The 12,278-nt window shown below is 48.3% G+C and overlaps 1 protein-coding gene across 6 annotated transcripts in view; it reads right to left on the bottom strand.

Moving 5' to 3' along the window:
• LCA5L (lebercilin LCA5 like) overlaps positions 1-12,278 on the bottom strand; it is a 185,031-nt gene that overhangs the window by 154,331 nt on the left and 18,422 nt on the right. Inside the window, exon 1 of one of the 6 annotated variants that reach the window (XM_063956581.1) lies at positions 10,652-11,157. The exons of the other annotated variants lie outside the window; for them this stretch is intronic. Within the exon in view, the coding sequence (XP_063812651.1) occupies positions 10,652-10,655 (4 nt within the window). The 5' untranslated portion in view covers positions 10,656-11,157. Of the gene's footprint in view, positions 1-10,651; positions 11,158-12,278 lie in introns of those variants that run through there. 6 annotated transcript variants of the gene reach the window in all.

Raw genomic sequence — 12,278 nt, forward strand, 5'->3', positions numbered from 1 at the left:
GTATGGTAGAGTGGCCAGACGGAAGCCACTCCTTAGCAAAAAGCACATGGCAGCCCACCTGGAGTTTGCCAAAATGCACTTGACGGAAATAAAATTCTCTGGTCTGATGAGACAAAGATTTAACTTTTTGGCGTGAATTGCAGGCGTCATGTTTGGAGGAAACCAGGCACTGCCAGGCCAATACCATCCCTACAATGAAGCATGGTGGTGGCAGCATCATACTGTGGGGATGTTTTTCATCGGCAGGAACTGGGAGACTAGTCAAGATAGAGGAAAAATAAGAATTTACTTACCGATAATTCTATTTCTCGGAGTCCGTAGTGGATGCTGGGGTTCCTGAAAGGACCATGGGGAATAGCGGCTCCGCAGGAGACAGGGCACAAAAGTAAAGCTTTCCGATCAGGTGGTGTGCACTGGCTCCTCCCCCTATGACCCTCCTCCAAGCCAGTTAGGTACTGTGCCCGGACGAGCGTACACAATAAGGGAGGAATTTTGAATCCCGGGTAAGACTCATACCAGCCACACCAATCACACCGTACAACTTGTGATCTAAACCCAGTTAACAGTATGATAACAGCGGAGCCTCTGAAAAGATGGCTCACAACAATAATAACCCGATTTTTGTAACTATGTACAAGTATTGCAGATAATCCGCACTTGGGATGGGCGCCCAGCATCCACTACGGACTCCGAGAAATAGAATTATCGGTAAGTAAATTCTTATTTTCTCTATCGTCCTAGTGGATGCTGGGGTTCCTGAAAGGACCATGGGGATTATACCAAAGCTCCCAAACGGGCGGGAGAGTGCGGATGACTCTGCAGCACCGAATGAGAGAACTCCAGGTCCTCCTTAGCCAGGGTATCAAATTTGTAGAATTTAGCAAACGTGTTTGCCCCTGACCAAGTAGCTGCTCGGCAAAGTTGTAAAGCCGAGACCCCTCGGGCAGCCGCCCAAGATGAGCCCACCTTCCTTGTGGAATGGGCATTTACATATTTTGGCTGTGGCAGGCCTGCCACAGAATGTGCAAGCTGAATTGTATTACACATCCAACTAGCAATAGTCTGCTTAGAAGCAAGAGCACCCAGTTTGTTGGGTGCATACAGGATAACAGCAAGTCAGTTTTCCTGACTCCAGCCGTCCTGGAACATATTTTCAGGGCCCTGACAACATCTAGCAACTTGGAGTCCTCCAAGTCCCTAGTAGGTGCAAGGCACCATAATAAGCTGGTTCAGGTGAAACACTGACACCACCTTAGGGAGAGAACTGGGGACGAGTCCGCAGCTCTGCCCTGTCCGAATGGACAAACAGATATGGGCTTTTTTGAGAAAAAACCACCAATTTGACACTCGCCTGGTCCAGGCCAGGGCCAAGAGCATGGTCACTTTTCATGTGAGATGCTTCAAATCCACAGATTTGACTGGTTTTAAACCAATGTGATTTGAGGAATCCCAGAACTACGTTGAGATCCCACAGTGCCACTGGAGGCACAAAAGGGGGTTGTATATGCAATACTCCCTTGACAAACTTCTGGACTTCAGGAACTGAAGCCAATTCTTTCTGGAAGAAAATCGACAGGGCCGAAATTTGAACCTTAATGGACCCCAATTTGATGGCCCATAGACACTCCTGTTTGCAGGAAATGCAGGAAACGACCGAGTTGAAATTTCTTTGTGGGGCCTTCCTGGCCTCACACCACGCAACATATTTTCGCCACATGTGGTGATAATGTTGTGCGGTCACCTCCTTTCTGGCTTTGACCAGGGTAGGAATGACCTCTTCCGGAATGCCTTTTTCCCTTAGGATCCGGCTTTCCACCGCCATGCCGACAAAACGCAGCTGCGGTAAGTCTTGGAACAGACATGGTACTTGCTGAAGCAAGTCCCTTCTTAGCGGCAGAGGCCATAAGACCTCTGTAAGCATCTCTTGAAGTTCCGGGTACCAAGTCCTTCTTGGCCAATCCGGAGCCATGAGTATAGTTCTTACTCCTCTACGTCTTATAATTCTCAGCACCTTAGGTATGAGAAGCAGAGGAGGGAACACATACACCGACTGGTACACCCACGGTGTTACCAGAACGTCCACAGCTATTGCCTGAGGGTCTCTTGACCTGGCGCAATACCTGTCCCGTTTTTTTGTTCAGACGGGACGCCATCATGTCCACCTTTGGTATTTCCCAACGGTTTACAATCATGTGGAAAAAACTTCCCGATGAAGTTTCCACTCTCCCGGGTGGAGGTCGTGCCTGCTGAGGAAGTCTGCTTCCCAGTTTCCATTCCCGGGATGAAACACTGCTGACAGTGCTATCACATGATTTTCCGCCCAGCGAAAAGTCCTTGCAGTTTTTGTCATTGCCCTCCTGCTTCTTGTGTCGCCCTGTCTGTTTACGTGGGCGACTGCCGTGATGTTTTTCCCACTGGATCAATACCGGCTGACCTTGAAGCAGAGATCTTGCTAAGCTTAGAGCATTATAAATTTACCCTTAGCTCCAGTATATTTATGTGGAGAAAAGTCTCCAGACTTGATCACACTCCCTGGAAATTTTTTCCTTGTGTGACTGCTCCCCAGCCTCTCGGGCTGGGCTCCGTGGTCACCAGCATCCAATCCTGAATGCCGAATCTGCGGCCCTCTAGAAGATGAGCACTCTATAACCACCACAGGAGAGACACCCTTGTCCTTGGATATAGGGTTATCCGCTGATGCATCTGAAGATGCGATCCGGACCATTTGTCCAGCAGATCCCACTGAAAAGTTCTTGCGTGAAATCTGCCGAATGGAATTGCTTCGTAGGAAGCCACCATTTTTACCAGGACCCTTGTGCAATGATGCACTGTTTTTAGGAGGTTCCTGACTAGCTCGGATAACTCCCTGGCTTTCTCTTCCGGGAGAAACACCTTTTTCTGGACTGTGTCCAGAATCATCCCTAGGCACAGCAGACGTGTCGTCGGGATCAGCTGCGATTTTGGAATATTTAGAATCCACCCGTGCTGTTGTAGCAGTATCCTAGATAGTGCTACTCCGACCTCCAACTGTTCCCTGGACTATGCCCTTATCAGGAGATCGTCCAAGTAAGGGATAATTAAGACGCCTTTTCTTCGAAGAAGAATCATCATTTCGGCCATTACCTTGGTAAAGACCCGGGGTGCCGTGGACAATCCAAACGGCAGCGTCTGAAACTGATAGTGACAGTTCTGCACCACGAACCTGAGGTACCCTTAGTGAGAAGGGCAAATTTGGGACATAGAGGTAAGCATCCCTGATGTCCCGGGACACTATATAGTCCCCTTCTTCCTGGTTCGTTATCACTGCTCTGAGTGACTCCATCTTGATTTGAACCTTTGTAAGTGTTCAAAAATTTTTTTTTTTAGAATAAGTCTCACCTAGCCTTCTGGCTTCAGTACCACAATATAGTGTGGAATAATACCCCTTTTCTTGTAGTAGGAGGGGTAATTTAATTATCACCTGCTGGGAATACAGCTTGTGAATTTTTTCCCATACTGCCTCCTTGTCGGAGGGAGACCTTGGTAAAGCAGACTTCAGGAGCCTGCGAAGGGGAAACGTCTCGACATTCCAATCTGTACCCCTGGGATACTACTTGTAGGATCCAGGGGTCCTGTACGGTCTCAGCGCCATGCTGGGAACTTGTCAGAAGCGGTGGAACGCTTCTGTTCCTGGGAATGGGCTGCCTGCTGCAGTCTTCTTCCCTTTCCTCTATCCCTGGGCAGATATGATCTTATAGGGACGAAAGGACTGAGGCTGAAAAGACGGTGTCTTTTTCTGCAGAGATGTGACTTAGGGTAAAAACGGTGGATTTTCCAGCAGTTGCCGTGGCCACCAGATCCGATGGACCGACCCCAAATAACTCCTCTTCCTTTATACGGCAATACACCTTTGTGCCGTTTGGAATCTGCATCACCTGACCACTGTCGTGTCCATAACATCTTCTGGCAGTTATGGACATCGCATTTACTCTTGATGCCAGAGTGCAAATATCTCTCTGTGCATCTCGCATATATAGAAATGCATCCTTTAAATGCTCTATAGTCAATAAAATACTGTCCCTGTCAAGGGTATCAATATTTTTAGTCAGGGAATCCGACCAAGCCACCCCAGCTCTGCACATCCAGGCTGAGGCGATCGCTGGTCGCAGTATAACACCAGTATGTGTGTATATACTTTTTATGATATTTTCCAGCCTCCTGTCAGCTGGTCCTTGAGGACGGCCCTATCTATAGACGGTACCGCCACTTGTTTTGATAAGCGTGTGAGCGCCTTATCCACCCTAAGGGGTGTTTCCCAACGCGCCCTAACTTCTGGCGGGAAAGGGTATACCGCCCATAATTTTCTATCGGGGGGAACCCACGCATCATCACACACTTTATTTAATTTATCTGATTCAGGAAAAACTATGGTAGTTTTTTCACATCCCACATAATACCCTCTTTTGTGGTACTTGTAGTATCAGAAATATGTAACACCTCCTTCATTGCCTTTAACGTGTGGCCCTAATAAGGAATACGTTTGTTTATTCACCGTCGACACTGGATTCAGTGTCCCTGTCTGTGTCTGTGTCGACCGACTAAAGTAAACGGGCGTTTTAAAAACCCCTGACGGTAACTTAATTTATTATTGTCTCATAAGACTGAAATGTGCCTTAGACGTCTCAACCAGATTTACTACGAAAAAGGGGATAAGGCGGATAAACTATTAGCCAGGAAATTGAGGGCTAGGATTTCCTCTAAAAATATCTTATCCATTCGTACCAAACAAGGGGCTCTGACCCATGATCCTGACCGCATTCTGGGTGAATTCGAGGAATTCTATAAATCGCTGTATAACTCGGAAACTACCCCCCCCCCCTCACCACCGAGGCTTGAAAAGGGAATTGACTCCCTTCTAGACAAATGTAACCTACCGTCACTGAGTGACGCGACGGTGTCCCAATTAGGCTCAGAGATTACCATCGAAGAAATAGAGAACGCACTTAAAACTCAGAAACCGGGCAAGGCCCCTGGACCCGATGGGATGTCAATTACTTATTATAAGAAATTTAAGGGGATGCTTCTGCCTCATCTCTGCCGGCTCTTCAATGGTTTCTTACATGGTAATCCTCTATCACCCCGTGCCTTAGAGGCACGAATAGTCTTAATACATAAACCTGGGAAAGATCCCAACTCCTGTGCCAGCTACCGCCCCATTTCCCTATTAAACAACGATATTAAATTATTCGCAAAAATTATAGCCTTAAGGTTAAACCCTGTTCTCCCGCGCTTAATACACGCTGATCAGGTGGGCTTCATCCCAGGCCGACAAGCCAGAGACAATACACGAAGAACTATTAATCTGGTCCATCTTATTAACAAAACTAAAATGCCTTCTGTCCTTCTCTCGCTAGACGCAGAGAAGGCTTTTGACAAAATACTATGGCCTTTCATGTTTGCCACTCTACGCAGATTTGGTCTGGGGGGAAGCCTACTTCAAGGTATTCAGGCACTTTACTCCAACCCCTCCGCTAGAGTACGGGTCAACGGCAAGGACTCTCAACTCTTTCACATTAGCAATGGAACACGCCAGGGATGTCCCTTGTCTCCACTAATCTTTGCCATGACGATTGAACCTCTGGCGTGTATGGTTAGGACCAACCCCGATATCAAAGGCATCCATGTGGGTGAGGAGGAATTCAAATTGTCATTATTCGCAGATGATGTCCTCTTGACTATCTCCTCTCCCAATATATCCATCCCTAACCTATTTAAAACCCTTTCACTATACTCTCATTACTCTGGATATCGCATTAATTACTCCAAATCGGAAGCCCTCCCACTGCATCTTGATGAGAGTGCCAGGTCTCTCCTAGCTGCTAACTATAACTTCTCTTGGCGCTCCAAGAAAATCAAGTACCTTGGCGTGTACATCACAAACTCCTACGACTCCTTATACTCCGAAAACTTCCCTGCCCTTTTTAAGTGTATAGAGTCTGACCTTAGAGTTTGGGACAAACAGATTATAGCCTGGTTCGGACGGATAGTTTCAATTAAAATGAACATCCTTCCGAGAATCCTTTATCTGATCCAAACAATCCCCGTGAGCATCCCCGCTAAGGCCTTATGTCGAATGCAGAAATTATTTGTAAAATTTATATGGTCTGGTAAGCCCCCTAGAATTAGGACCTCCACTCTGATACGTGACCCGTTGGCGGGGGGTAGGGGACTGCCGGACATTCGTAAATATTATCATGCAACCCACCTGAGTCAGGCTCTGGCATGGTTCTCCCCTGCCCCCCATCTGCCCTGGATACGAATCGAGCTTCTGGCAGCTGGGATCTCCTCTTTGGTCCCCCTCCTCTCACCGACCAAGCCACTGCGGTCGTTACAAACCTGTGTCCCTTCGACGAAACTCACTTGCGACTTGTGGCTTTTCTGCATTCGACATTATGGCCTGTCCACTTTCCCATCTCCTATCACCCCCATCTGGGATAACAGGGACTTCCCCCCAGGTTCCACCTTACAATCTCATTCGTGGCTTCATCTGAACCCACGCCCGGGTCTCGTATTTGATTTTACAGAAGGTTCCTCATGGCGTTCCCTACAATCTTTATGTGACAAATACGATATCTCCCAACCCGTATTTTACGAATATTTACAACTCCGCTCCTTTTTAAACTCCCTCCCCAAATCCCAGGTTATTCGCCAACTCACCCCCTTGGAGCGTCTATGTATTTACTCCCCTATGAGGCAGGGTATTATCTCTATACTCTATGGTTTACTACGATCCCTGAAGGCAATAAGCACCCTCCCCCATGAACAGAGGTGGGAGCGGGACCTAGGCCCTCCACCTGATGAAGACTCATGGGAAACCATTAGACAAAAAGTAGCCCAATCATCAATTTCCTCTCTTGTGAAGGAAAACTCTTATAAAGTCTACACCAGATGGTATCGGGTCCCAGCAACAATGCATAAGATCTTCCCCGGGTCCTCCCCACTGTGCTGGCGTGGTTGTGGCCAGATTGGAGACTTTAAACACATCTGGTGGTCATGCCCCAAAATCCATACGTTCTGGTCTCAGGTGGAGGCGCTCTTAGGCTCTGTCTTTTGTTCACGGATAACTCTGGGTCCCTGGTCAGCTTTGCTGGGCCTACCCTTACCCAACCTAGACAGCCAAGCTAATAGCTTAGTGCTCCAAATCCTACATGCAGCTCGCTGTGTAGTAGCAAAAAATTGGAAAAACACCAATGCTCCCCCTAGGAGCATGCTAATAGCAAAAATCTGGCATATCTCCACGATGGAGAAAATCACAGCCTCCTTACATGACAGATCGGACAAATTTAGGAGGATATGGGAACCATGGTTCACCTATACTACGCCCCCCGCTACTGGAACCTGACGAGATGTGTCACACGGTGAGGCAGTTCTCTATACCATACAGGACCCAATAAACATAAGAGATGTAATACAGACCCTGGGGGTACAGATGGTATGATTTGTAGCTGGGAAGTATTACCCTCCCATCTTATGTATTCACTTAGACCGCTTCTCTGACGAACCACCATTTTCCCATCCCCCTCCCCCCCTCCCTTTCCTCTCTTTCCCCCCATTATTTTTCTCTCTTCTCTTCTCAGAACCTTTCTTATTATTTTATTATTATTTTCTTTTTCTTTTTTTCTGCTTGTTTGATGTTTAAACATAAAAAATTATGATGGTCGTGACATGCATATACTGGATATTGTTACAATTTACCCTTGTTTCTGTAATATTTGGTTACCCCCCTAGGGGATAACTTGTATATGATTAAGCATCTACTTGGAGCTGTCATCTCTTGTCTGTTCTGTACCTGCATGCTCGACTTTTCTTTAATAAAAATATTAATTAAAAAAAAAAAAAAAAAACCCCTGACGGTGTTTTTGAGACGTCTGGACCGGTACTAATTGTTTGTCGGCCGTCTCATGTCGTCAACCGACCTTGCAGCGTGTTGACATTATCACGTAATTTCCTAAATAAGCCATCCATTCCGGTGTCGACTCCCTAGAGAGTGACATCACCATTACAGGCAATTGCTCCGCCTCCTCACCAACATCGTCCTCCTACATGTCGACACACACGTACCGACACACAGCACACACACAGGGAATGCTCTGATAGAGGACAGGACCCACTAGCCCTTTGGAGAGACAGAGGGAGAGTTTGCCAGCACACACCAAAAACGCTATAATTATATAGGGACAACCTTATATAAGTGTTTTCCCTTATAGCATTTTTTATATATTTCTAACGCCAAATTAGTGCCCCCCCTCTCTGTTTTAACCCTGTTTCTGTAGTGCAGTGCAGGGGAGAGCCTGGGAGCCTTCCCTCCAGCCTTTCTGTGAGGGAAAATGGCGCTGTGTGCTGAGGAGATAGGCCCCGCCCCTTTTTCGGCGGCCTCGTCTCCCGCTCTTAACGGATTCTGGCAGGGGTTAAATATCTCCATATAGCCTCCGGAGGCTATATGTGAGGTATTTTTAGCCAAAATAGGTATTCATTTGCCTCCCAGGGCGCCCCCCTCCCAGCGCCCTGCACCCTCAGTGACTGCCGTGTGAAGTGTGCTGAGAGGAAAATGGCGCACAGCTGCAGTGCTGTGCGCTACCTTTAGAAGACTGAGGAGTCTTCTGCCGCCGATTCTGGACCTCTTCTTACTTCAGCATCTGCAAGGGGGCCGGCGGCAAGGCTCCGGTGACCATCCAGGCTGTACCTGTGATCGTCCCTCTGGAGCTGATGTCCAGTAGCCAAGAAGCCAATCCATCCTGCACGCAGGTGAGTTCACTTCTTCTCCCCTAAGTCCCTCGTTGCAGTGATCCTGTTGCCAGCAGGACTCACTGTAAAGTAAAAAACCTAAGCTAAACTTTTCTAAGCAGCTCTTTAGGAGAGCCACCTAGATTGCACCCTTCTCGGCCGGGCACAAAAATCTAACTGGCTTGGAGGAGGGTCATAGGGGGAGGAGCCAGTGCACACCACCTGATCGGAAAGCTTTACTTTTGTGCCCTGTATCCTGCGGAGCCGCTATTCCCCATGGTCCTTTCAGGAACCCCAGCATCCACTAGGACGATAGAGAAAGATGAATGCAGAGACATCCTGGATGAAAACCTGCTCCAGAGCGCTCTTGACCTCAGACTGGGGCGACGGTTCATCTTTCAGCAGGACAACGACCCTAAGCACACAGCCAAGAAATCAAATGAGTGGCTTCAGGACAACTCTGTGAATGTCCTTGAGTGGCCCAGCCAGAGCCCAGACTTGAATCCGGCTGAACATCTCTGTAGAAATCTGAAAATGGATGTGCACCGATGCTTCCCATCCAACCTGATGGAGCTTGAGAGATGCTGCAAAGAAGAATAGGCGAAACTGCCCAAAGATATGTGTGCCAACCTTGTGGCATCATATTCAAAAAGACTTGAAGCTGTAATTGCTGCCAAAGGTGCATCAACAAAGTATTGAGCAAAGGCTGTGAATACTTATGTACATGTGATTTCTTAGTATTTTATTTTTAATAAATGTGTCATTATGGGGAATTGTGTGTAGAATTTTGAGGGAAACAATGAATTTATTCCATTTTGGAATAAGGCTGTAACATAACAAAACGTGGAAAAACTGAAGCGCTGTGAATACTTTCCGGATGCACTGTACTAACCACGTATGTGTGGAAATATTTATTGGGTTCCACCCAAAATAGCATAGATTTGGATTAAAGACTAATAGGTATTGTGACAGGACGATACCGTACGGAAGCACTCGCAGCTTCCGCGTCCCGTCGACTGCGCACAGAATGGAAGGTCAAGCCGCACGAGGCCTGACCACATAGGGGATTCCCGCTTACCGTCAGTAACCGCCTGTTACTGACTCCACCCACTGCGCTGTGGGCGGGTTCTCGCTGCCACCACCAAACTCCTAACCTGCCGTGGCGCTTGGAACCACGGTTCTGCTCTGTATGTGCCGACGCACTGCCTTCCCACACCTGTGTGGTGTTGACGAATCCCCTCTAGCCACTTGCTAGGTCTCTACCGGTAGCTGGCGGAAGGCGGAGCTTGGAGACGTCAGGTGCTTCCCTGGACAGCCGGAGAACGGGGCTAGGTTTGGCCTAACCCTGTTGGTCACAAGATGAAGCAGTCTTCTTGAGGCAAAGGTGTTTATTGCTCAAATAACCTTTAAAAAGGCTCCTCCCTATTGCTAGGGGCAACAGCATACAATCAAGATCTTTTCAGCAGAAGAAGATGTTACAATACACACTGGAGGCACGCAGGTCTCCTTTTTATGTCAGTTTTCCACACAGTACCCCAGGGGGGTAAGCCCTCCCTGTCTTCTCCAACCAATCAGGTTATTTTACAAAATACCAATAAATTACATTTTACAAGGATATAAGTGCAATAAAACAATATCCTCCTTCCTGTCACCCAGACAACGTTTGGTATCAGATTAACATTCACTATTGATAAATTTATCACATATCTTCAAAATACAAATGTGTCTGGTCATTCCCATCTGCAGGCAATCTCAGTGTTTAAGATTACAACAGGAATGGCTACAATACAAACAAACAGTCTTCCTTCCTTTAACTTCCATTCAGGGATCGTATATCAAATCCAAGCCCATAAACCCAATGATTAGCATATCTCTCTAAGGAACTTACACATCAAAAGGTATTGTCCTTCACACCTCTCTGATAGAACAGGGCCATTAGCATGCCACTTCCTATTTCCAGAGGATAAGAGATGCGTATTCAGACATCTATAGTAACTGCATTTTTCCTTTAAATATACACCAAGCCTGTCTTGAATATAAAATAGATACAGTTAAACATGTCTTCCTGCAATGGTGCACAGAGCACTACATATGACATGTTAAAAGTAAAACACATAATTAAACAAACTTTTAAACAGTCCGTGCCCAGCGCCGTAAGTACGTTTAACAGTGACGCCCAGCGCCCATTGTCCCTTAATATGGCGCCAGGCACGAGGGTTAACACCTTCAGTGCCGCAGCCGCCATTTCACGTGTGGCTGGTTGGTCTCTCCGGCCACACTCCTCCCCCCCCATTCAAGCGGGTCAACCAGGGACCCATGTCCCAACGATTTGGGTCCTGGTCCCGCAGTCCGTTGGGGTGAAGGGGACGCTACCTGGGGGTTGTAGGCTCTGGCCTAGACAGTTCATCCATAGTGCAGTGGGCCTCTCTTCGTGGGTGCACAATGTTCAAATAGTCCACCTGAAGTCCAAGTTCAAGGCTCCACCACAAAAGTCTGTCCAATTCCCCCAAGGTAGGTTGCAGCCACCTAACAGGTAGGTGGTAAGTCACCACGGTGGGGGGCCGGTTACAAACAAGTGCCACCCACGGTGTCCCAACTGTGGCATACCCCACCTCCCACAATAGCAGTATACTGCTCAACCAGGCCACAGGGTGCTCCTGCCCATATGGCTCTTTCTGGCTCGGTACTGCTCCCAGTCCGTGCAGTGGCGCAATAGTTCGTAACACACAGTCCTGGTCAAGAATGTGCGCCATCAGCACTGGAGCGGGTACCCGAGCCTCCTTCAATGACTGGAATGCCAACTCGCAAGCGGGTGCAAAGTCCACTGACTTGGGAATGCCCTTCCTAGCCATCTCTGTCAAGGGGTTCACTACAGGACTAAAGTCAATGACAACATGTCCGTAGGGCCTTACAGGTTCTAAGGTCAGTACCGGTCTGGGTGATGTGGGTCGGGGACAGCCTCTGGTTGCCTCCACCCCCTCTGGGTTGGGCCTACCCCTGTCTCCTCCCACATGGTGCCCCAGGCACTGCACCTCCGTCATACCTATCTGGCAACGGTCTGCCCTAACTGTCAGACCTGCCCTCCAATCCTCTTCTGTCGACCTATGACTCGGGAAACCTACCCTGTCACCTAGGCCTACTCTTCCCTCCTCGTCCACTACCTGTGCCACAGTGATGGCGGCCAGACCACCAGCCTCTGGATCCTGTGTGGCATCCACTACAGGGAGGCTGCGTGTCTTCCCCGATCTACTGTGCACAGGCAAGGGACCTGCTATGTCCACAGCAACTTGCTGCAAGGGTTCTCCTATGGGCAGAGGCCCAGAGACAACACAACCGCTGGAGTGCCCCGGCTGCCAACGCATGGCACCAGCCTTACATGTGGTCTGGGCGTCATCCGACATTCCAGACCAGGGTAAGCTCTGTGTCAGGCACTTCAGGGTACGGTCTGTCTCCTGGTTGCTGTCCAAAGGGGCTTCGCTGGCAACCGACACCGGTTGCGCAGGAACGTTCCCTGA

Source organism: Pseudophryne corroboree, chromosome 2 (genome assembly GCF_028390025.1).
Source record: "Pseudophryne corroboree isolate aPseCor3 chromosome 2, aPseCor3.hap2, whole genome shotgun sequence".
Classification (NCBI taxonomy): domain Eukaryota; kingdom Metazoa; phylum Chordata; class Amphibia; order Anura; family Myobatrachidae; genus Pseudophryne; species Pseudophryne corroboree.